This window comes from Aquila chrysaetos, chromosome 1, assembly GCF_900496995.4.
Source record: "Aquila chrysaetos chrysaetos chromosome 1, bAquChr1.4, whole genome shotgun sequence".
Lineage (NCBI taxonomy): Eukaryota > Metazoa > Chordata > Aves > Accipitriformes > Accipitridae > Aquila > Aquila chrysaetos.
This window is the reverse complement of record NC_044004.1, coordinates 7,526,232-7,551,920: the sequence shown is the minus strand read 5'-3', so window position 1 is coordinate 7,551,920 and position 25,689 is coordinate 7,526,232. Positions and strand designations below refer to the sequence as shown.

At 37.1% G+C, this 25,689-nt stretch overlaps 1 protein-coding gene across 7 annotated transcripts in view; it reads right to left on the bottom strand.

Annotated features, from left to right (window-relative positions):
* The window catches only part of MAEA (macrophage erythroblast attacher, E3 ubiquitin ligase), a 54,939-nt gene that overhangs the window by 17,153 nt on the left and 12,097 nt on the right, over positions 1–25,689 (bottom strand). For all 7 annotated transcript variants that reach the window (XM_030016276.2, XM_030016270.2, XM_030016285.2 and 4 more), the window contains 2 exons: positions 19,462–19,644; positions 15,594–15,797 (listed from right to left, as the gene is read on the bottom strand). In XM_030016276.2, coding sequence (XP_029872136.1) covers positions 15,594–15,797; positions 19,462–19,644 — 387 coding nt within the window. The remainder of the gene's footprint in view (positions 1–15,593; positions 15,798–19,461; positions 19,645–25,689) is intronic.

Sequence of the window (25,689 nt, the reverse complement as noted above, 5' to 3'; positions counted from 1 at the left end):
TACAGCTTGGCCTACTACATCAATTGGACCATGAGAATGCCATAACATTTGCTAAAGTAAGGCAGAAGAGAATCTAAATCTACCTCACCTAGCCATCTGTAACTATTGAGTTTTAAGCAAAGTCCTACAATGGTCCAAGGTCTCCAATACATTTTCTCTCACTTGCTTAAAGTTGTAAGATCCAGACCTTCAATTGCTTACAATACTTCTTTCTACAACATCCGACACTGAGGTGATAAAACAAATATCTATAATACTATAATTATAATACTATATTAAAAACAGTTAGGCAACAGGAGGGTTGCAAGATTCCTCAAGTGCTTATTACAAACAGATGTTTTCGAAGAAAAAGCAGCAATCTACTATCAAATTTGCCTGGGGCAAACCTGTAATACGCCTATGCTACTTTGTAGTTACCAGCAACTTCACACATTCATACCAACCAAGGCAAACACGACCGAATACAATTTAAGATCTAGTAGCGTATCAAATAATTTCTTTTTTTCCATGTATTTCTGCTGAAAAAAAGGCTTGGGTAGATGTTCCCAAATGATATAAACTGGATCCATTTTGAACTGGCAGCACCAGAAGTTATTTCAGAGCTGCATAAATACATTATGCTGTGACAGTGCATACCTTGTGGAAGAAAATACACTGTGGGGAACCATAATTCACTACACAAACAGAAATCCAGTACTAACGTATTTGATTGATATGCACTCTAATTTTGAACAAGTTCATTTTTATGTAGACTTCACAGCAAAATGCTGAAAATTATACAACTGAAATGCTGAATATCACAAATATTACAGTAGCTCTAGTGAACAAAACCACTCTGAGAAATAGACGGCATTTATAGCTGTTAGAACAGCTGAATATACTTAGTCTTAGAATTTATACCTCCCCAAGACAAAGATAAAAAATAGAAGTAGCATCAGGCATATCACATTCACATCTTGCATTGCATTATCCAATTTTTCCTTATAAATACAATAAGTCTAATACTGTCGGAAAAATGGACCAGATCATGTTAGGTTTGTCAGAATGCTTATTTACAAAAATGCAAACAGGCCACATGTATTTCTGAAGTGCAACACAAGTTGCAGCTTTTACTAAAGCTTTCTCTCATGACTAGAACACAAGCTTAAAACCAAAATATTAAGGATAGTTGACATGCAACTACATTTTATAGATTGTATAAACACAGCAACAAAACCATTATACCATCAAAAGAATAAAGGGCCTCATGCAGCTCTAGTGGTATCAAATCCAGGCAAATCAGACTGAGGTCAGAGCTAAAGCAGTTACAAGTTTATAGAACCAAATTAAGATTGGACTTCGACTCCTCCCATCCCCTTAAGGATAAAAAAATAATGTGTTTTATCAACATGTTGGCAAATGGACTGAAAGAATTTCAACCTATTCCACAAATGGAATTTATTTACTTATTTTTAAAGTTTTCCTACAAGACCATGAGAGTAATCTTCCTTTTTGGTAGTCCGAAGTCTTTCTGATGATATTCTCAAGTGGAAAGAACAACTGCATTATTGCCCTGTGCGTGATAACGTGACCACAAAAAACCTCTTGCCCATGTAACTCATTTGTATAAGTAATTTGACATGTAATGCAACCATATTCATTATCTTGCTTGCATATTTTTCCTCATTGCTGCTGAATGGAAAGACCATTCAATTTGAGTTAAAAATAACAACATCTCCATATATCTCCTCAAGCTTATTTGAGCTATGTGCCCTCTTAACGAACAGCATTTGCTTTTACACCAGATTAAAACAAAAGCATTTTCTTCTACATTAAAAAAAGGACTAGATATGCTAGGCAGACAACAAATCACTGGTTTCAACTCATTTGTTAGCTTTTTATAGTTTAAGCCTCATCACAAAAAAGAAAAAATTAATTTCTAAAGCAGCATAAGGGCAGCATTTGTTTAAAGTCAATGAGCTGGTGAGAGAATCCCAACTATATGCATTTCTCAATCAGGTGTTAGTATAGCAACCCTCAACTATGAGCAAAAAGATTGTAGTAGCTGCAGAGGCAGACAAAACTCTTAAATAAAAGGAGAATTCCTACGTTCCTTTTGCAAATTTAAAATAAAAAAGGTTCTATTTGGTACAGAAATGCTAATTAGATTTGCAGTTGCCAAAAGAAGTCAGAGCTTGGCAGCCGTCTCTATTAAATAGACGGTATGTATCCAGAAAACAGAGAACATTTTTAATTAAAAGAGTTTCTTTCAGAACTAACAATCACATTTAAATTGCGCCAATAAATAGGATTTTCTTCTCTGCTGACTAGATAGAAAGTAAGGGAACAATATAAAAAAAGCATTAAGAAATCCATCTGTAGGAAAAGAACTAGCTTTAGCATTTGATAAAAAGTAGTTAGAAGTCTTAATCATGCAGATTGATAGAAGAAAAATACTAAGACACAATTAGGCAATAAACCTTTAAAAAACCCACACATGCTCATGTCACCCAAGTTTTCTTAATCTGATCATGCTTTCCTGCCTTCCTTTTTTGGTGGTGCCTACTCTTGATGGTTCTCCATGGTATATTTCATTAGCCAAGACCAAGGAAATAGAAGAAAGGAGTATCAGAGAATTACGTGGCTTTATCAAAAACAGCACAGCTCTTCTACACAGGCCAGTACTGGGGAAGTACTTGTCTGCCACATCATGTATGGATGGGAACCGGTTAACCGTGTTGGCAGTTGTAAGAAGTATCTCATGTCCGTCAGAAAAATCCCCATAAGACCCCAATCCTCAATAGTCTTCTGAAGGCATTCTGCAATTCAGAGTTGCATAGGCTGTAGACAATACAGAAACATTGTCTTTCTCAGTTCCCAAACCAGCATTAAGATTTAGCATGCTATTACAAAAGGAGTATCTTATATAATTTGTTTACACATAAAATTGAGTGAAAGTAAATATGCAGTTTTAGAGAAATATTGCCACCAGTTTTGCAGGTAGAGAAAAAGCTGAAGCAAGAAATCTGTTGCCACACACCCCCCCTCCAACTGACACAGCATTCAGCATCACAGCAAACGATTTCTGACTTGTATATAAATTAAAAAGCAATTCTAAAGTCTTTAATTACCATCTTTTGCAACACTGTAAGGTCTTCCTTCATTTCACAATTTCAGTCTTCACATTGTAAAAGCGATTGCAATACTTTAGTTCCAGTACTGCAGAAGTATAGGAGAACCCTGCACACAGATTATTTCAGTATTGTTATCAAACCATAACTCTTCGCACAGACTTTCCAGCCTCCTGTGCATCACCATGATAATTTTGCCTAAATTACCTTGCCTTAACTTGCTTACAAATGCAGAATACCTAACATTGGGTAGGAAGACTGATTAACATCAAACTTTCATTTAGTTAGGCTTCTACAATTGTACTGAAAAATAGTTTCAAATGGCTCAAGGAGAAGAATTCTGTCTGTAAGTATTACTGACAACTATCCAAACACTAGAGAGGGGGAACACAACATAAGCATTCTTCTTCCTTCCAGTACAAGCAAGAAAGTACCACCTAGATTTTATCATTTCTGCTTAAAAAACTATTGGACTAAAGTGAACTAACCTTCCCTTCTATTCAGCAGTCACTAACCAGGTATCAGAAGGGTAGCTATTAAAGCACTGGATGAACTTTATCATAAAAAGACTATTTCATTCCATTACAACAGTGCAAACTTTAGAGAAGAACATGTATTATGAGAGAAAGCTGCACATGTAGGCTGAATACACTTAAGTGAAATCAGAAAGACTTACTTAAACAAAGAATACATCTATCCATCACTCTGTGCTCTGCCTGATTTACATATAAATAGCTTTTAAAATATCACCACTTCTTTTTAAGCTGCAAGTGCCTCCAGGGAGGGAGGCTACCAACCCTATGATTCTGCACAGAACTACAATTATTAAGATATAAAATACTATGGAGAACAAGGATTCCTTTATGATGATTATTGCTACATATGTACTCCTGGCCAACATAAAAGCTATATCCCTATATGGCATTTCCATTTTCTGAGATGGGTTCTTATTAAGAACATCCCAAGCATGTATATGCACATCCCCTCCTTTGAACAGCTTTTGGACTCTCTGGTCAGTGTGAGCAGGAGTTGACAGGGGCCAAATTCTCTGGGGACCGCTCTCCTTGCCAGGTTGCTCTCCTTAGCAGTTTCTCGTTTTCAGGAGACTCCAGCACCTGCCCTCGCTGGAGGGAAAGGTTGCAGCAAACACATACTGTTGTCAGATACCAAGGAGTCAACACTGGAAAGATCTGCTGAAGTTTTTCTCCACAGAGGGGCCATTCAGAATATACCTTACATCAGCTATAGGACAAACCTGCAGGAAGACACGCTCCATGAGTTCTAGAAGTCATAGAATAACTGCTTTGTAATGAAAAATGATCACTACTTTAAACAGTAATTTCAGACACCAAAACTAAGAAGAAAACAAAAATGGGCCCAGAATTTTATAAATTCACATGGTTGTGCTACAGAAAGGAAAAATGATTCACAAAAATACAGTGAAGGTTATATGAAGAATAATAGCTGTGAAATAATGAGAAAGTGTGTATAAAGGTAGTAGGGTTAATTTGGTTTTAACTAGTGGATTATTTTAGCTTCACATGAATTTGAAATTAACACACACCTATGTCTATTACAAAGTTATGAACCAAGTGAGAAATTGGCAGCCATATAGCAAAGTGTGGACTACCTTTAATTTAAAGCCAAAGTTTAAGGTCATGCACAATTAATAGAATTCAGTGGTGAATTGGGAAAAAAGCCGTAGTGGTTCCACATATTTACAGGACCTAAGTAAACAGAAAAAAAGCAGAGTCTTGCTAAAAATAGTGAATGCCTATCAAACTTGTTTGCCTTTCTTCTTTGGTAGGACTTGTGCAACTACTGATAATAGGCTCAAGTATTTGCACAGAATTCCAAAAGACCTCAAGCAAACTTTATTCACTTCACTACAAACTAACTGATTCTCAGTAGTCAAATAAAGATATCAAAGTTCAACAACAGTAACTCCACCCAAGAGTTCTGTTTTAGTCACATAGTAGAAGTGACCTCTTCAAACACGGCAATTTAAGAGTGCCCCTAGGATGCGTTTAGAAAGCCCTGACTTTATTTAGAAAACAGCACATACACAGAGCCTTCATCCAACTTTTTTTTTTTAAAAAGTGAAACATCTTTACATTGTAACTACACCTCAAGCAAACTAAAATTTTTTGCTTGTTACAATCATTCATTAGTTTCACAGTCATAACTAAAAGACAGCAATATGCAGATTAGTATGAGAGGTAGAGTTTCTGTTTCACAGCAGGTAAAAATTTGAACTTCGCTACAAATGTTTTTTGAAGACTCAGTAATGATTTTGTCTCTTTAATATGTAAGACAGTGTTTTGATTTGTCCATTCTCAAATATAAAGCCTAAACTCCTCAATATGCAGTTTCAGATCTACACCTGTGACTAAATTCACCAATGAAACTGCTCATACATTTCAGCATCAGACACAAAAAATAGCAATTTGCATCTGATCCTATATAAAAAATGGCTTAAAAAGAACAAAAGCATCATTTCTCTAGCAGCAATATAGATTTTGCTCAAAATTTATGTAGTGTTCATGTGAGGGTTTTAATTTATGTAACATATTTTAAAATTTGGAGCAGTCAAGTCAAGTCATTCCTCTCCATCGGTCTCCACGCTGCACACGAGTTGAAGTACTTCTATTTTATGACATCTCCAGCCACAAGTATGGAAAGCTGTCAGAAGGAATGTATGATAAAATCCCTTATAATTCACATGAACATTTATGTATTAAAATAAAACCCAGAATATTTCACATACAAACTGTGAATCTTTATCAAGGCTCAAAACCAAATAGAAATGAGTACTAAAACATGCAGTACTTGGTATTTTCAAATCCCCTGTGAGCTATCATCAAAACAAGGTAATTCATCAAAAAAGAAAAGTTAGGCTTTAGACAAGATAAAAAAAAAAGACTTGATTTAGGTGGAAGAAGATGGCGTTTTATAGAAAAGAAAGCTTCCTTTGTGGAAAAAAACAACAGTCATAAAATAGGCTATTTGTTGTATAAAATAGGTGATTCATAATATCATAAGATGCTGTTTCTGTATTTTTTTGAACATGCAAATTGTTTATTTTTAATTGCTTACTAGCATCAATACGAAATTGAAAATAGGCCAGTATGCCTCAAGCTATCAGTGGCTTGTTACCAAGAGTATGTACCAATGACAGTTTTAATAAGATTGACTATCTATTGTACATATTACATGCATAAGAGCACTACCTTCATATTAAAAAAGGCTTTGCTGATGCACTTTAGCATTCAGTAGTACGGTAAGCATTCATTTAAACTACTTGTACATGAAACACAATAAACACTTAGACCACTAAAACAACAACATCAAAAAAGCTGTGTTAAGCTTTCAATGACTACTCACATACTGAACTACATACCCTCAACTTACAACATAACCTTCAATATAATTTAGTTCTATAGAAGTGAAATAGAAATGCAATATGAACAGTTACAAACAAAAAGGTCAAATTAGTCTTCTATATTAATTGGTTAAAATTTCCTCTGTGATGAATACACAGCAAATCCAGGGATCAGCTAGATGCCATGACTACCATTACACAACTTGGGAAGAAGGTGGACACGAGGAGCTACAAGATAGACAAAAGGACCATCTGGGGAAGAAGAAAGAGGTTAGCATATTTCAGCAGTGGGGAAACAGCAAAAAAGACATCAGTTGGCAGGAGCAGGAAGACTGGAACAAACCACAGTAACACTGCCTACTTGAAAATATGTGCAGAAATAAAAAATGAGGTGCAGGTGAAAAGTGGGACAGTGCAATAGGTTTTGATGGCAGTAACATGAATCGAGACCGCCACCCAATTCCTCTGCCTCTATACAAGGGGAGGAATAAAAGGCTGCTGGTTACAATTCCTTCAAAGTCAACGCAGAGTATGTATAAACTGCATTGAGATCAAAGGGAAACAAATTATTAAGAAAACAATGGCATAGGTGATGACAATAGAGCAACATCGCAGTTACTGAAGATCAGTTAAAATGAGGCGCAAATTAACATTAAGAGGCCACCTTACTCTCTGCTCATAAAATAATGTTGTCTGAAGTTCATTAAACTACTATTAAGTGTTATAATGCTACACACATTAACAGGATTACAGAGAAAATAAACAGAGTAATTGACGGAATGTCCTACTCAAAAGCCAGCTGCAGAGCTAGTTGTTAGAAAAAAGCAAAGGCAGACAGCCAAACCACAGATTCATCAACAGAAGAGCCAGAAAAGTTTTTGTCTACAAAGTAAACACAGTATCCCATGGTGTACAGTCGAACTTTCATATGATAGCATCTTCCATGACCTCCATACAGCACAGACCTTTTAATTGTACCTGGTTACTTTGGAAAGACCCCAGTAACTTACATTGACTGATTATCTGTCAGAAGATTATTGTCTTTAACTAACATTAGGAGATGCTGGTACTTGTTTTGGTAGTTGGTTCTAGTGATTAAATCATGTTCTAACCTTGTCTCCTGATCTCAAACTTGAATTTTTCTGACTTCTGATTCTGTGCACTGTTTCCTCCCTAAGCCTCTCTGTACTAGATTATAAAGTTCCTCGGCATGTAATTTTTGCTCTCACACCTAGGAAAAGCACCCACCCCCTTCCATTTTCCAGTCATCTTCCTCCAAATTTTCTAACAGGTTTCCTAAGGTGTGGTTACAAAAACTACACATATTCTGGTACTGACTGCTCCAGAGCCAAATAAAGAGAAATGTTTAATCCGCCTACTTATGCTCATGCATATAAGCCACTTCGGTAGAGCCTCACAGTTGCAGCTAGCACTTAGGCTGGTTATTAGCAAGCTGTTTTCCCAATGCATCCTTTACTCCTGCCTCAGCAATTTTTGTAGCTCAGCAAATGGCTGCACCTTATCCAGCAGTACATTATACCACGCTAAACGCAGTAATAAATGACTACGCTAGAGTAATGCGACAAAGCCTCTAGAGCTTAAGATGCATCATTGGGCAGGGAAAAAAAAAAAAAGCCTCTGGTCTTAGCTCTACCTTGGCCATTTTCTGTTGTAACCTCTTCTAGTGGAGGAAAGGCAACTAATCCTTTGCCAGTTGAGCAGGAGCTCTGCAGCTTTTGTCCAAGCAGGATCAGTCTGTATGAGCAAGCTACACACATTCACAAAAAGCAAACTCCTGTCATCTAGTACAGTAATAAGAGAAAGTGTTAAATGTAAAGTAATATTTACACTTTGAAGGAATGTCTGGCAGGAAGAATGTACAATAAGAAAAAAATCTCAGAGGCATAACTGAAACCAAACCTCTTCTATATCTAGGCAATCTACAGGTGATAACACCATTCTCCCTTTAGATAAAATTTCAATTCAAGAATCTTTCTTGAATCACTAGCCTTCCCGACTAAGCATTTTGTAATAAATTAGCTCTTATGATACACTATAGGTAACCCATTTTGCCTAAAAGGACTGAAAAAATAGACATTCAACATCACAGCACACTTCATGTTGTTGGCTTTTGAGGTGTCAAATGATTTGTAATGAGAAAGTTTGTTATTCTGCATCGATCTTGACTATTTCACATTTACATAATTCTAATTCCCAAAGATGCTTCAGAGAAACTGCAGATGTAAGGCTGTTCAGGAATTACAGCACTTTGAAATTCAGATGAACACACCCAGACATTCATTATACCAATCTACTGAAAGTTGCCATGCCTACGCTAAGAACAGCCAAAACACATTTAAAGGAGTTTGAGTTGCTCGTCTATAGCCTAGTGCTGTAAGGTAACTGAAAACAGCACAAGTTAACATCCCGGCACCTTTAAATACAAGCTCCAGTTTAGGAGCTCCTTCAGATGTAGCTTTCTCAAACATCTCTAGTGTGGGAACAGCAGCTCATGAGAGGGACACATATAGCTCCAGACAAAAGACACCTTTTGCCATTCAGCCCAAGTTTAAAAAGTCAGCTTGTCTACCTTCTGCATGACAGTGAAGCAAAGAATACACTCAAACATTATGCTGAATATTATCTACCTATTTAAAAACTGAAGTGTTATGAATATAAACTTGTTTTGATGAATTAATTTAATACATATTTGTATGTTTGCCTACAAGCCATTCTTGGACTATGTGTCTTAACAGGGAAGACTTCTAAGGGTATGCTGGTATGACTGTTAAGAGAAGTACTTATTTAGCTTTTAACTTTAAGATCATATGGCTTCCTTCACCCAAACTTAAGTTTTTCTAAATATTCGTATGACTTTCTTACTGAAGCAAACACATATTACTGACATCCATCCTGCTCAAGTATTAAAAATTTACTCATCCAATGCTCTTGAACTGTATTATGTAACTTATTTGTTATGACTACTTTAGATTTCAGTCTAGATTTAAGTTTCACCTTTTTTTTTCTTTTTTTTTAAAGTTTCTAGCTTTTTCAGTTTCACTCTAGACTTAAGTTTTCACTCGTACTTCACCTAACCATGGAAGTTAAATCTGAATAGCCATTTCAGGCTTTTGAGGAGAAGACTGGTAACAAAGCCGTATCAAACAAAGCACGTGCTTATTTCCTCCATGCATATATACTACTATCAGTCTGCTATGGTGATAGTCTATTCATTCACAGAGTGGAATGCAGCTCTAGCAGTGTTAAAAGACTCAGCGGAGCACAGATCAGTCTCCAAAACACAGAAGCCGTATCGTACTTGCACATCTGCCTGCAGTTGTGGACATTCACTGACCACAGAATGCCTTTATCCTGCACAACCCTCAGAGAAAGAACATGAACTTCACAGGCATAAGAAACTTACAGTCCAGTGGGACAGGCAAAGACAATCAGCTTCTTAAATGTGGAACTTCCCTTAAAAATCCAAGCAGCTATGGGTTCAATACCACCTGCTCTCCTCTGTCAACAACCAGGAGATGAGCTTCAGAGAGACCTAAGCAAACCTAAGCCTATCACATTTTGATTAGAATAGTACTCTTGGTGGGCATTTTTCATTCACTTTTTGAGTTAATACTGTTCCTGTCTGTGGTGCTCAAATGTGCAGGTCATTTGCCATCTCCCACTTTTTGAGAGAGTTATCAAGTAGGAACAGTTATTCAGGGAAAGGATGACTTTAAAAGTGGTAGCTTCAGTAAGATTTTTGCCCTGTAACAGACAAAGAAATCATTCAGCAGTACTCTACTGAGGTCTCAGCTGAAGGATCCATTTCACAGTGTTGAGGAATACTTTTATAAAGCAGGAAAAGAACTTGTAACTTTGGGGTTGAAAAAAGGAACAATGATGTAGATTAGTACAAAGTAGAGATCAAGTACTTGGTTAAAAGCCATGCAGCTTGACTTGAAGAATTCAAGTTTCTCTTATTCCAAAGGACATCAAATAAGATTTCATGACTTTCCATAACAAAATTAAGACGATAGAACACACCTGAATTTGTTGCAGGTATCTTACCGAATACTCAGGCTAATCCATTCAAAATGGCTTCTGAATTATGAGAACTGAAGCTGTGTTTAAGCAGTAGAAAAGAGGAAGAACTAGACCAAACTGGAGAGAGGGAAGAATGGAGGATACCTTTTCCTCCTTTTCAAGTGACTACTATTCCTTTTATTTATACTAATAAAAATTTATTTTAAAAGAATATATTTACTATACCAGTTTGAAAGATAATGAAAAGCTTTCAGACTGGCTTTGCAATATCTGCCCTGTTTTGATATTCTCCAGGGAATAACCACTACCACATATTTAGAAGTTCTGCTCAAGAAGGAAACCCTTGACAAAAACCAAAGATCTGAACTCTCACTTCAAGAAAACTGTTATCTTTTATAGGACTATTGTCAATTGGTTTAACACTGCTTGAAGTGTCAAGAAACCCTTCTAATACAGGCCAATGTTTAGAACAGTCACATGTCTAGACAAAACTTTTGAAGTCAATGGAATACTCAATTTTCCCCCCCTCACAATTCTCAAAATCAAAAAGCACAAAGCACACTTGGTATTAATGCAAATGGCTAGTTAAGTGTCTTTGAAGGATGATGCACCTACTGAATTACTGATCTAAGAACATTAATTTGCAAAACTTTGATTGGCATGCATAATCCGTGATGCAAGGTCAAGTTAACCAGTTTTAAGCTACTTAAAAGAGTCATTTCAACTCAAGCATTCTCTTATACCTGCAACCTTATGGTGTCACTGCCCACCCCCCTTGGGGGTGTAACAGTTCTTCTGTCCCTCAGTGGTTTATAGATGTCTAAATCATTTGTGCCCTACCCTAACACACAGGCTCTTGGTTTAAATTTATGCTGTTCTTCACAGAAAAAACATTGCCACTTGTACAACTTTTGTACAGTATAAGCATTAAGGCAAGGACATATATTCTTTTAATAAACTAAGCAAAGACGGAAAGAGGATTTACAGCATACGGTAAGAAAGACTGGCAGCTTCAGAATCTGCGTTTGTTTTCCATCACCTAGGCAAAAATCACTACGGCTGTTACATAATTAAGCAAAGAACATAAGGACATTATACATACATTTTTTCTTCCTAGCCTATTAAAAAAGGGGCTAGAAAAAGCATGAAATTTAAAAAACAACCACCCCTAGAAACTACATACCTAACCTAATTATAAAACTTACCTACAAACAACAACCAACTTCCTACTAGAACACCACATTTCCAAAACTAGATTTGCCTATCAATTGATGGCACAGAAATGAGATAGCATTTAATGTAGCAGAACACAGAATTGCAAAGTTTAAGTTGACAACCCTACCAGCTAGCTGAATATATGAATCTGGAGATGAAAATATGCATTTTTATATTGGTCTTGCACTCCAAGGTCATAATGGAGTCAAAATAAGATCATTATTAAGTGTAACAAGCTGATACCGATGAGCTTCATTTATATGCAATAACAAAAACTTAACATCTAGTTTATATCTTCAACCCAAACTGTTTTTCACATCATTAGGGAGCCAGAAGACATCAAGAAAAAAGTCTACAGTAGAATCTCCCCCCCATATTTACTTTGGCACAAACGTGACATTTCTGTCCTTGACTGTCAGCTCTTATTTTAATATTACTCACATTTTAGTTTACTTTCCCAAGCAGCATTACTCTTCTTTAAAGACATATCACACACATTACATGTCTGCAATTGATTTGTTATATTGCCATATAACATTATGCTTTATATGTGCCACATGCCAGAAGTTATTCCTAACTTGAGGTAGCTCATAACTCTAATATTAAACTTCCCTATAATTTTTCACATCCACCATTTCTTTTCACAGTTGTTTGCTTCCTAGTTTATAACCATGGCTTTTAAGTGCTTATCTTCCCTGACAAGGATTCAAGAATATGATTCCTGTGAAGGTAGTTTGATTTAGAAAGCAGACACGAATTTGTCAGCCCATCAATGATTACTAGAATCGGACACTATGGTGCATCGTCACTCTTTGAGCAAACCACCTGCTGTGTATTACTGGCAAACATATGAATGATTTAATGATTTGCTTTGGTCACTGAAACAGAATGCTTTCTAAACTGTTTCTACCCATGAAGTACCTTAACAGCTCTGCAGGCCTCCTAGCATTCAGAAGCCATGCAAGGAACTTGAAACAAGCAGGTTGAGACTTGCTCCCAAGACTGGTCTAACAGCTACTGAAAGACGCTTAATCTAGGATCCACAAGCTACAACTGAAGTGGAAAGAGCCATTTCCTTCAGCCTTTTCAAATAGCGGCAAAGGGCACTTTTAGCCATTTGGCCTGCAGTCACAAACAAATCACAGAATGGTTGAGATTTGGTCACAGAAACAGTCACAGAATGGTTGAGATTTTGACCTCTGGAGGTTGTATAGTCCGCTTGCTCGAAGCGGGGTCATCTACAACAGGTTACTTAGGACCTTGCCCAGTTCAATCTGGATTTTAATATCTCCAGGTACAAGGAGATCCCACACCCCAGTGTGTCTGCTGGGGAGCCCAGAACTAGATGCAGTACTCCAGACGGATCTAACCAGTGTTGAGTAGAGGGGCTGGATCACCACCCTTCCCCTGTTGGTGATGCTCATCCCAATACAATCCAGAGTGCTGTTGAGTCTTCTTTCCACAAGAGCGCATTGCTGGGTCACACTCAACTTGTCCATCAGCCTCACCTCTGGCTGGTGGACAAGCTGAGCAAAACACCCACCTTTTTTAAGGTTCCTACATAGGCTATAATGACTACCCAGTAGTAACAATATTGTCTTGATATTAAAAAAAAAAAAAAAAAAGTCGGGTAATACACATGACCAGGTTCACTATACAGCAATGTGCTTCTGAACCCTGCAGCGGTGGAGATATTTACCAAAATTACAGTTGAGACTACAGTAAACAGAAAGATTACTTTGGATGAAAGAAGAATATCATCATATTTTGTAATCTCTACAGCAAAGTTATATTATTAACCATTAAAGAACATTTCAATGCTCACACCCTTCAGCAAGAAAGGAACAAAAAGAAACAGAGAAGTTGTCTTATTAAACCAGAAAACCCACAAATTCTGTCTAACAATCAAGTCTCAGTATCTTACCGTTGTCAAAGCTGTTCACAATGAGAATCACCATACAGTAAGAAAGACTGAGTACAATGTTGAGAGACTGAGGGAAGCTTATCCTCATTTAGCCAAAATGTAAACTTTAATGTTGAGTAAATTGCATCATTTTAGCAAACTAGAAGAGAAATATGGCCTCAGTGCATTCAACAACATGCAACTAAGTTTTGTATTATTTAAGTTACTTTGATGTTATGCAAATAAAAATACTTAGGCTTGAAGGCAGAAGTTAAATAAGCTTATTTAAAACTTTTTTTTTTTTAAACACAAAAGTTTCTATTCAGCAAACAGAAAAAAAAGCTTTAAGGCTTCACAAGTGCAATGCTTCATACCACATGGTCTTGCAGTGTATCATGACTGACTTCCATGCTCATGTCTAAACCAAAGCGGAACATTACTGAAATCAGGCATAATAGAACTTGCTATGAAAGTGGAAATATTTCCATAGTGCTTTTTCAGCAGACCTAGTAGGTACAGTAGCATGATGATTCAGCAGGAGATGAGCTCCTGCTCGAAACAGAGGGAAACATCTACCAGAAGTAGAAGAGCTGCTGACCATTCAGCTGCAATTATCCCAGAATAATTGTCTTGGTTTTTTTTTTTTTTGATTCACATGCATGGGCTATCTTTAGTGAGGCATAGCAGCCTCTTCAGTGAATTTCTTCAGGACTATTTTGTATTAATAGTTTGTAATCCACTACCCTTCTCCTTTCCATTCAACCTCTACTTGCTGTTTCCTTTCTGGTATTTACTGAAATCACTGCTGGTTGAACAGGATCAGACTGGTAAAGCAGCCAAGGAGTAACAGAGACATGTGACAAATATGCTCGTTGTACAAGACAAAGAACAGGTATATATGCTGTAATTTGACACCAGTAACAAAAATCTCTTCCCCTCAACTAGCTCAGAGAGATGTGTTCAACTACGTCACCTAAGAAGGGCAAAGTACGTAAGTCACATAGCACAACTAAACTATCAACATCTTTACAGGAGAAAGATTTTAACCAGAAGAGTTGCATACCTTCTGTAATCAGGACTATCAAAAGAACTTAAGATTCAAGAATCACTGAGGATCACATAGCAAATGCTACCTAAAATTAGCAAAACATGATTGCTCTAAATAAACAGCAAATTCTTAAAGAATCAGTTTTAATATCCTTGTGGCTATGAGAGAACCACAGTATGGATTCGTTGCTCGGTATAAAGAGGCTATACCAAGGCACACAAACTCCAAACACTTCACAAGCCATTATGAGATGGAAGCAAAACCAACTAGATAACCAGTAAAAAGGAAAGTGAAAGCCACAGAATCATAAATGACAAAATAAGCAAAACAGCAAAAAGTTTCTATGGACCTTGCAAGATATACTGGCTACTAAGACCCCAAATTGTATCAAGATTTACTTTCCAAAGTATAAGCCAGCCTTTCTCTCCATGCATTAAATAGTAGAATGATACAATAAAACAGTTGTTCCTGCAATCAGCATATGCAATTCTGCTCAGTCTGGTCACCTACACATATCATTTAAGTGTGGCTAGACAGATGGGAAGCTCCACTAACTGCTTTATCAGCAGCCTAAAGGCCTCTAACAAGAAATTCTGTATGACATTTGAGACTTATTCTAAGTTTTAATAGGGCAAGGTGTTTATCTACAAGCATTTAATTCGTGACTAGAAGTTATGCCTTCAATTTTGACTTATTTAATACATTAAAATACAATTTATGTCAAGTAAGGAGAACAAACTCAGGCCTAAAAAGATTAACAGATAAACATAAGTAATAAAGGCATGCTAATACATAAAAATAGCTGCTACAGGGCTAAAGCAGCTTGTTCTTGTTTGCCAACTTCCTCTTTACTACCATTTTGTTACTAAGTTAGCGCACATTGCTACCAACCTCAATACCACTTTGTCTTGCTAGTTTTACAGCTGTATTATAGTAGCCACAGCGTAAAAGATGTTCCACCATCATACGATCCATACGTTTCTTCTTCCACATGTTCGCAGCAGCTGGCTGGTCACTACTATGTTCTTTCAGATGTTCAATCCTACGTTTGCAGAGTTTTGCACTTTCATCTTCAGCCTGGATTGATTCAACTGCCTAAAAAGTAAAAATTAATAGGAACAAATAAGAGCTATAAATTTTCAATTTGTTTTTAAAGCAAAACACAGTATGAATTGTTTGTAAGCATTCTTTACATACTATACAGTCACTCCCAATAGCATTTCTTTCATTTAGAAAGATGCTACCTATGGCAGTGTGTAAGTTCCAGTGTGGCTGGTCCAGTTCTGAGATATTCTTGCATATAAGTAAGTTTTGACTTATTTGACATTATGAGTACATGCCTTTTTCTGCTTAATGTGAGTTAGTCCAAAACCAGCAACATAACAACTACAGCAGCAACTGCTGTAATAGTCTGCAAAAACCTTTGTGAAGGTTTGCAGTCATCTGGTCCAAACAGTTGAAAAACATTAATTTCTACCTCTAACCTATGCACGGCTTCTTCCTCAAGCAGCTGTCCTACTGAATTAGTTCTACTGAGGAGTGATGCAGAGTAAACCCACATTACTTCTAATACACTGGAGCCATTTTAATCAGTCATGCAGTAACGAAAATTATATAAGCATTTGGCCTCTTGGCACCTTTTAATTCAAGGATCTTAGAGTAGTTTTAAAAAAATTACTAGCTTTCTTAAACTGGTATTATTTTACTTACCTCTGCTACTCTGGAAACATGGATGTACTGTTAGGAGCCTTACTTAGGAAAATAAATTTGTCCAGAGGAAGCAGAACGACTTTTTTTAAAGGAACATATTGGCATGCCTGGTGCAAAACACACACCCCAAAAATATCTCCACAACTTTTTTTTAATTAAACAAACACTCAGGTCATACTTTCCTTCAACCTTAAAGTTATATGGCTGATTAGTTATGTTGCAAATTTTACTAGGCAATTTTATTACAGACATATCATAATTCAAAGCTAGCTGACTCAGTATACAGCACGTGACAATTGTGGGTCATGCCAGGCTACAGAACACTAAGAAAGCTTGCAGTACTTTTATATGCTTGCTAAGGTAAAAGCAAACCAGAAGACGATGGAGGCTTAGTATCTTTCCCATCTGCAATACACCACCCAGTGATGCAATTTCAGGTTGGGTTGCCTTACTTGCGGTGACTTTAAACTCACTGGTTTGTGTTTGAATAACTGCACAGCTATGGCAACAGGGAAGCCCATGCAGGTTTGCCAACCAAGCACAGACCAAATAAGCTGGTTGGCTTATGGCAGCCCACTTTGCACTCCATGCTGGCACAGCTATCTTCCCTGCACTCAAGCTATCGAGACTGCAGTATCACCCTTAGATAACAGCTCCAGCTCTGGAAGCACTGGTTGGTTCTGACTGCTTGTACCACGCATGCTCATTTACAGATTTCTTCTGAAAGGGTCAATATTTGAAAAGCAAAGTGAAATAAATGAAAACTTGTGCAAGAAAAGCCTACTAAGCCTTTGCCCCAATTAAGCCTGACTCTGATCTGGTCCTTAATACCAAATTCAAGTATCTAAACCCCTAGTCACTATACAAGATACTATTTTACTAAAATTAATGTAAACATCTATAGCCTGAGTTATTTTTATTACTGCAGTCTGAGTTACTTCTATTACTGAATTTAGCTTTATTTTGTAACATATGGTTTGGAGATCAGTATTTTGTTTAAGTTATTAACTAAGCCTTTTCCTATTCAGCAAGCAAACACTAACTCAAGCCAAAACTCACTTTCACTTCTTAGATGTCCGCAGTATTATCAGACATGAAGGCAACCTCGAGAATTATTCTGAATACAGCTAGGAGAATTCAAGGCAGCCAGGCACAAAGGTTGAGCCCCTTCTCACTCCAAAGGGCTCTCCTTATATGGTTTTGTATCTGGACTTATACAGCTCTTGCTGTTTTTTTGATCCTTCTAGTGCGTTCAGAAAGGTTACAGATCCTTTTCAAAACCCTCTGAGGCAAGTCTATCTGGACTTGCCCTGCTGGACATTAACAGAATTGAGGGAACAAGCATACTAAACAAGATACAGAAGGGAAAACACAAAGGCCTAGGTTTCTGCAGGATCATTTCAGAACCCAAGAAACCTGCTGTGTTGAAAAGCTCTTTTTTAAGAGTGCGTAAGGTGTTAAATAAAGGAACCATCTAATTCTATTAGGGCCATCTCAGCAGTTCATCGGATCCTTGTCTAAACACAGGAGGAAACAGAGATTCCACATGGGTCCAACGGCCCTAAAGAAAACAATCATTTTGCTCGGGGCAGAGATTACAGACAAGACAGTTGGAGTTGAGAGTTTGGAGCCGAAACAAGACCTTTGTATTTCAGAAGACTCTTACTGTTGAACAGATTTTTTTGCCTTTTGTTCTTTCTGAGCAGCTACAAGATTCCCCACAGTCTTTCAGGCAGTCAAAAACAAATGAGCAATTACACTAAAATGGAGCCTTGCACCCAAAACATTCAGCAATGCCTTCAGACACACCCCCGCAGTCAGCAAAGATTTAACAAGTAAATAACTTACTCCTCCACATCATTACTACACACCTACAAGCAAAATCTAACACCTCTTTCAGAAATAGCAGTAATTTCTTTCTGTAAGTAGCAGAGAAGTGAAGAAAACATATCCTTCACGACCTGTTTAAGTCTCACGAACCAAAGATGAAAACAGCAATTAGATTTATGAAGTCTTTTGCAGAACAGCTTTTCAACACCTAGCTAACCTGTTCAAGCAGAAAACCCCAAATCAACATACAAGACAGCGTTATTTTCATGTTACAAACCTCCAAGGTATCTTGACGCTTCGCTTAATATAGTCTCAAGATTTATATCTGTTGGTTATTTCATTTAAGTTTTAATGAAATGACTCTGCTACCATTTGTTTCACCTATTTATTTTTGGAAAAGCACTGCTCTAAAGGCAGGCGACAGAGCTATTTTCATTTTTCTGCAAGATTTGTTTCAAGAAAGTGTTCTGATGAGTCTCAGGATGAGTAATATTCCCATCCAGAATAAGGATGGCTTATGCTATATAGTTTATGTTTTTAACTCATTCTTCTTGGAAAGATGTGGTAAAGGCATGAAAGTTTGGCTGTATTCCATACAAGCATTCAAGCTTAACAGCTAGAAGCAGGTTATCCTGCTAAACTTTGTTTAAAATGCTTTTAGTAATATTCCCTAGGAACTTTCCAGCCTGCAAGTTTAGTGTTTATAAAAAACGTTCAAGTAACAATCAAGGACAACTCACACTTTCTTCTGCAAAGAAACCTCAACACTGCGTACAGCTACCCCACCCCCACCCCGCCCAGGGGTTTAAACATTTTTCAAACTCATTTTCTACTGGTTTTCGCTCCTCAAGTGATCAGTTAATGCAAATGCACAAACCTTTCCATCAGACAAGCAGGAATTGATACAAATCAATTTATTTTGCTACTATTTCTTTTCTGTGGGTAGAGAAATTCCTTTTCAGGACTATAAATTCATATTAATTTTACCTCTCAACAGAGGTTTGTTATACTTAGTCATAGAACACCAAGTCACATTTCACAAGTGCAGTGAAGCAAGATACAGTAAGTTTTGGTGTTTTGCTGTGCATTCTAAGGCCTTTGTTCACAGTGCCAGTAATACCCATCTCTTGAAAAGCAAATCCAAGCAAACAGCATTGCAGAAAACTACTTCTGTTAACTTTGTAAAGACAAAGCAATCACAAGGTAGAACACCACGTACCTTTCGTTTCAGAACACTGAGTTTTTCAACTACTCCATCCAGGAGACTAACAACTGAATCCACAGCAGGACAACTGCTCAGCGTCTTCTCCAGCTCTGCCACAACCATTGTAACGTGGCTAGTCTCTCGATCAATGTTTTTCTGTGCAGCTCGAAACCGTTTGTTCAGTGTTTCATATGGCACCTAAATGAGAAATATCAAGTCATTAGAATTTCTAAACTAAAAAAGTCAGGTCTTTGAGAATTTAGAGACTGATGATTTTTTCTGATGCAGTCAGAAGAAAACCCAGGTTCCAGGACACTAGAGGTCATTAATTGAACTTGAGTTCTTATATCAAAGCCCTTATTTAAGCCCCTTTCAGCAAGGAGCTAACACTTTAAAGATTAAGAAAAAACAGTGAGAGGAAATAAAAACTGCTAGATTCTTTTCTGATACCAATTTCACCTATCCTGCTTTGACTGTAGTAAGCACTGATGGAAACAGTTCAGGAAGAACAGAAAGCAAAGACAAATGTGCATCTAAAGAAAATCTACAAGTTAACTACAACTAAGAGATCACCCTTCAGAACATGGCTTTTTAAGTTCACGTTTCTTTCCTTCAGGAAATGATAAAAGAAGAGAAGTTACCTTTGAGAAAGCATGTATAATGCGTATTGGCTACTGAAAAATTTATACATAGTACACCAATGGTTATTCAGGAAATCTAACAGGTCTCCTACCTACTTGCGCCCATGAAGGACTACTTTTTAATATTAATTCCAGTAGGACTAGAATGAATGCTAAGAGAAACTCTATGTAAGTTTTCTTTTAGTGAAAAAAGCCTACACTGTATGACTAAGTTTAAATTCCTCTAAGGCTCCATTCCTTAGCTTAGAGACTAATCAGCCTTGAAGGTCTCCTGTCCTACTTGTCCCACACCTTTATGGGACAGCTATATCAAAACTGCTACTGATGGCCATTAAGGGCACATATATGGGAGCAGTCTACAGCCTGGTCCAATTTTAGGGTACTGAATGATTTGGGGAAAGCTTACACCAAATGTTAAGCTGCTCCCATCATGTTGCTTCCATTACAGTGACAGCATAAGCAATTTAGACAGGAAGTTCTATTACTTCATGGAAACAGGAATTTTAGAATTAAAAACATTCCAGTGTTATACACTTAATTCACCCGTATCTTTTATCTTGAAAAAGTCCACGAGAAATTCTTTCAGGCAGTTATGATAATCTTGATTGCTTTTCCATTAATCAAAGGCATAATTTAGCTAGCAATCAGATTACATATATTAAAGGTAAAACAGGAAATGCAAATCAGTGTTCTGTTTGGTACGTATCACACATATGTTTGATTACAAATCTTTCAAGTATATCACTTCTAATCAATTATATCAAGATTGCCTCCATTTTCTTCCTTCTAATCATCTGCATGCAAGAAAGTATCCCCAGGGTCCACTCTCCTTTTGGGCTCTATTAGGAGAGACGTTACTACATAACCATCGCAATTCACAATTAGAAATGCACTGAGAAACAGTTTAGGTTCAGAGTGAGGAAGATGTGCCAAAGTACTTGCTTTCCAATACTTTTCATGACCTACAATAGGTTGTTCTTATTTGTAGTAAGAGTGTAACACAAGAATACTCCTGATAAGACATGAAAGGGCTCCTCTTCCTCTCAGAAAGACTGAAATGATCTATTTAATGTTTTTTTAGCATCTCAAACTAAGACCTAAACAAATGACAGAACAAGCCTTTACCACAGGAAGTATCAAACTAAAACGATTATTTTCCTTATACACCCACACCTAAAATCCCAGCACCACACACCCCCAAAACTCAAACTACATAAAACATCACAATTAATAGGCTTGATCACCTACTTGATTGGCTATATAACCATCTTTTATTCCATCTTTAGATCTTATTTCCCTTCTCCATTTCCACAAAAAAGATAAAAGGTTTTAAAGCCCCACAGACAAACTAGGTGTTTGGGGGGCGGGGGGCATTATTTTGATATCTCATGCTTTTGAAGATGGAAGCTTGTTTTCAACTCCAAAACAGCATTAAAACAACGTCTTCCCTTTTCCCCCTGCATTCTTCTTACTATTAATCGAATAACAGTTTCCTTCAGTTACTTGCGTCTACTGAATTTAATTTCTGCAAGTACTTTGCTAATCAGCTTTCCATACCATACTGAAAAGCTACATCAAGACTTTCAGAAGCTACTATTGATCTGAGGTATCTGTTTGACTACAAAAAGTGTTTTTGTTAAATTTAGATCTGTATATGCAGTTCAACTGACTGCTCAAGTCAGTTTGAAAAAAAAAAAAAAAATCTAGCTTTAATCTCCCTTTTCCCTACTTTCTTACCTGCACACAAGAGCAATAACAGTTCCTGTTTCCCATGCTCAGTTTCTTTAGCGTGCAAGTTTCTGGCACAGTCTGTGTTCATATGATGTTTAGAACAATTGGACTTTCAATTTCAGATCGTGTCATTATATATAATTTATAATGTGTCTAGGTGCAATAAGTTTTTAAATCTTGTTTTATCTCCCCCCCCCCCCCCCCCCCCCCCCCCCAAAATATCTGAATATCCTGTGTGGAAGAAGCCAGGAGTTCAACTGTTTTACTATATACTCTGAAAGTAAAAACAAATAAATACATTGCTAAACATAGTTTTAGTGTACCATAACAAGGGAAATGACTTTAAAGGTACAATGAAATCATTTGCACAACTGAAACTGACAGTAAATACTCTTTACCAGAGTTTTTAATAATTTGCACAAGCACTTGTTTCTTACCACAGAGCCAGCAGTTTTTTAGAGAATATTCGTAAACCATATCCAGGTGCAGCTTTTACACTTACTTTACAGGACTAGATTCAACAAATGCCAAAATTTAGGAATTGCAACCGCTATGTTCCTTACTGAGAAAGCATCTTATCCAGACTCTGCATCTTGATCCGCTGGTTCTTTTGGTACTTGTACTTTGGAGCTCCTATGCTCCAAAAGTGACTCCATTTCCCAGCACTGGTTTTTGCTTTGCCACAGAACTCTTCAAAAGTTACAGGTACTGTATCAATAAGTTTATTTTTTTTCTCCAATAATAAAAGTAAATGGAAGGAGAAAGTAAGAAAATAATGCTCTGGAAAAAGTAATTCTAAAATTTCTTAATTATGGTTCACTTTAATTTTCTGGTACCAGAGTTATAAAACAGAACACCAAACTTTTTGCACCAAGAGACAGCTGCAAAATTTACATATCACTAGCTGCCACAAGCCTATTAGAGACTTTCAATTTTTACTGCCAGTACCATTCTGTGACCAAGCCTGGATTACACAGTTATTCTGTAAGGACAGGAGTGACCTACAGAACTCAGCCTAAGGAAGCATTACCTTAAGGATAACCAGCTACTAAACACTGGAAAAAATTTGAAATAAAGCAGCAAGAACCAACCAGAATGTATTCTGTAAAAGCACAATACCAACTTGTCCTACTCATTAGAGCTAGAAAAACCACACCTCAGTTGGCTCACACCATAAGCATACAAGAGGATACACAGGAGAGATGTAAAATATTATTGGGCAGCACATTTAAATACAGTGTCACTAAATAGATTCTGCTTCTTTTGTTCATCAGCTTCCACAGCTGCAGACACATTATTCAACTTAAGCATGTACTAAACCAGGTCAAACTTAAACCTAATGAAAGGAATTTGACTTATGTTAGAACAGCCTACACAAGGGGTAAAATTATAGCAACACAGGTTTTTCAAAGATCAAAATTTTGCTACTGTGATGTGAAGGAAAGTCTGCTTGGCTGGAGGCTTCTACAAGTGTAGCATGACTGTTTCCAGGTGCTAAGTGCTAACAGAGAGGCAAGACAACTGAATAACCTGATCCAAGTATTTTCTTCATTTTAGGAGTTAGTACACTCTGGTTATAGAAAACCAGAAAACTCTGCTGTACTGTCCCAGAACATGTTCCAACAACCTCTAGCTGTGGAGACAAGACTTAGGAGGATCCTTCTGGGTCTAAAAGCTTGAACTGGTGGAAGAAAAGGACTGCCATGAGAGCTATACCTTGGTTATTCAGTTGAGTGGAGGAAGTAGAAAACAGCAGAGCTAAGAATGTCAGAAGCAGTGTTTAAGCTTACACTTAGGAACTCAACTGTGATGTTTACTACCTGGCCTTCAGCCCAAACACAGTCCTCTTCCAGCCCGTGAAAGCTAATAAAGTACCAAGGCAAGACTGACTTAAAGTAGCCATAACTGTTCAAATTGTGCAACTGTAGGTAATATTTCTTTTAATAAGCCACATCAAATTTAAGTTGAAATACCCTTCAATATAGTGAATTTAATAATAATACTAAATATATTTCCATCAAAATAAATTTTTCAATAAGCCATTCATTTACTAAGTGATAGTTTTCCTGATTTTTCTGAATACATATTAAAACTAGAAAAAGAACAGCATGTATTAAATGCTTGCATATACTGTATTCTGACGGTTAGCAAATTGTATATACTCAAAGCGCTTATTATCAGTCTGTAAAAAAATATTTAAAGAAATATAAATAATATCAAGTTAAACCAGTCAGTCTTCTACATAGGATCCTACAATGTGTATCTACCTTTGTTTTTACATTCGCTATCAACTTTTTAACGAGATTCTTAATTTTTCTTTTTTTAAGGTTTTCTAAATATACATATGTGCACACACTTAGTACTTCACCCATAAATCGAATATATAGAAACAGAGTGCCGATAAATACTCTCACCTTAGCTCACGCTTATCTTTACAGGCTCAGAGAAAATTTTCTTTAAAAAACATGCCATGAGAACATACCGTCAGTATACCTTTATACCTTTAACAATATCGAAAGTGAGAGCAGAATGCAAATCATTTTCCCCTCACAGAAGTTCATTAATTATAATGATCAAAGCTTAAAAAGCTCTGCTACCTCAACGGTATTTATGTTGGTGGGAGTCAGACAACCAGCCTGGACTTATGCTGGTTTTAGCACCTTGAATTCCACTAAGCAGCTTAATAGCATCTCGAGAATGTGGCAAAGTTTTAGCCTCGTCACACACTCACAGCTTCCATGACAGACACAGTCACTCACTCACTCAGCACCTGTGGTTTCCAAATAAAGGGAAGACATACACTGTTGAAGGGCTCTCTGATTAGGAGAAAGTACAAGATAACAAAAGAAATATGAATTGTGGCAAGATCTTTGTTGCAGAGGTGTTATAGTCCTCCAGCCATGATGGAGGAAAAGCATTTTGAGTCACAGCTAGAAATCCAGCATTCGTTACCATCACGGCCAACATGTACATCTACTTTATTCAACTAGAATTCAAACTAATAATCAATTGTAATTACAAGAGCTTTATAGACAGATGACCAACATAAGGAAGATGAAGAAAAGCATCTACAGAATTGAGTTTGAGACCTAGCAACAAAGGACAACAGAAAGTCTCAGTTCTAATTGCCTTCTTTGTCTTTACTGGTAAGGTCTTCTCCAAAGCCTTCCTGATGCGTGTGAGCAGGTGAGTCTGGGGAGAGAGGTACTATCTGCATGTGAAGTCTAAAGCAAGCTGAAGATATACAGGTACATGGGACCAGAAGGGAGGGAGGGAGCTCACCAATGACACTGTAAAGCTCCTATCATCTCTGAAATGTCATAGTGAACAAGGAACGTCCTCAATGACTGAAAACGCTAAGTTTCTTGTCTCTCTCAAAAAAAGAGAACCTGGAAGATCATGGAAGCTATAGGCTGGTCTGCCTCATCTTAGTTCTTGGGAAAGTTATGGGGAAAAAAAAAAAATTCAGATGGTAGCCATTTCCAAGCTCATAAAGGTGACTGGGAAGAGTCAGCCTAGATTTGCCATAAGCAAATCAAGCTTGACAACACTGTTCGCTTTCAGTGATGAAGTGACTACCTCTGAATGGCAGGAGTGCACTGGTAGTCTTTCATGCTAAGTTTAGCAAGGTTTTTGATATTGTCTCCCACAGTACCCTTGGAGCCAAACTGGTGAGATGTGGACTGAATGGCTAGAATACAACACAGGTTAGGGACTGACTGGACAGCCAGACTCAAAGAATAGTGGTCAGTGGTTCAAAAGCTATCTCGTGGCCAATAACAAGTATTACTTGACTCCAGAGGAATGTTATCAGCTCCAACATACATGTCGTCTTCAACCATCTGCACTATGGAACAGAACACACAATCAG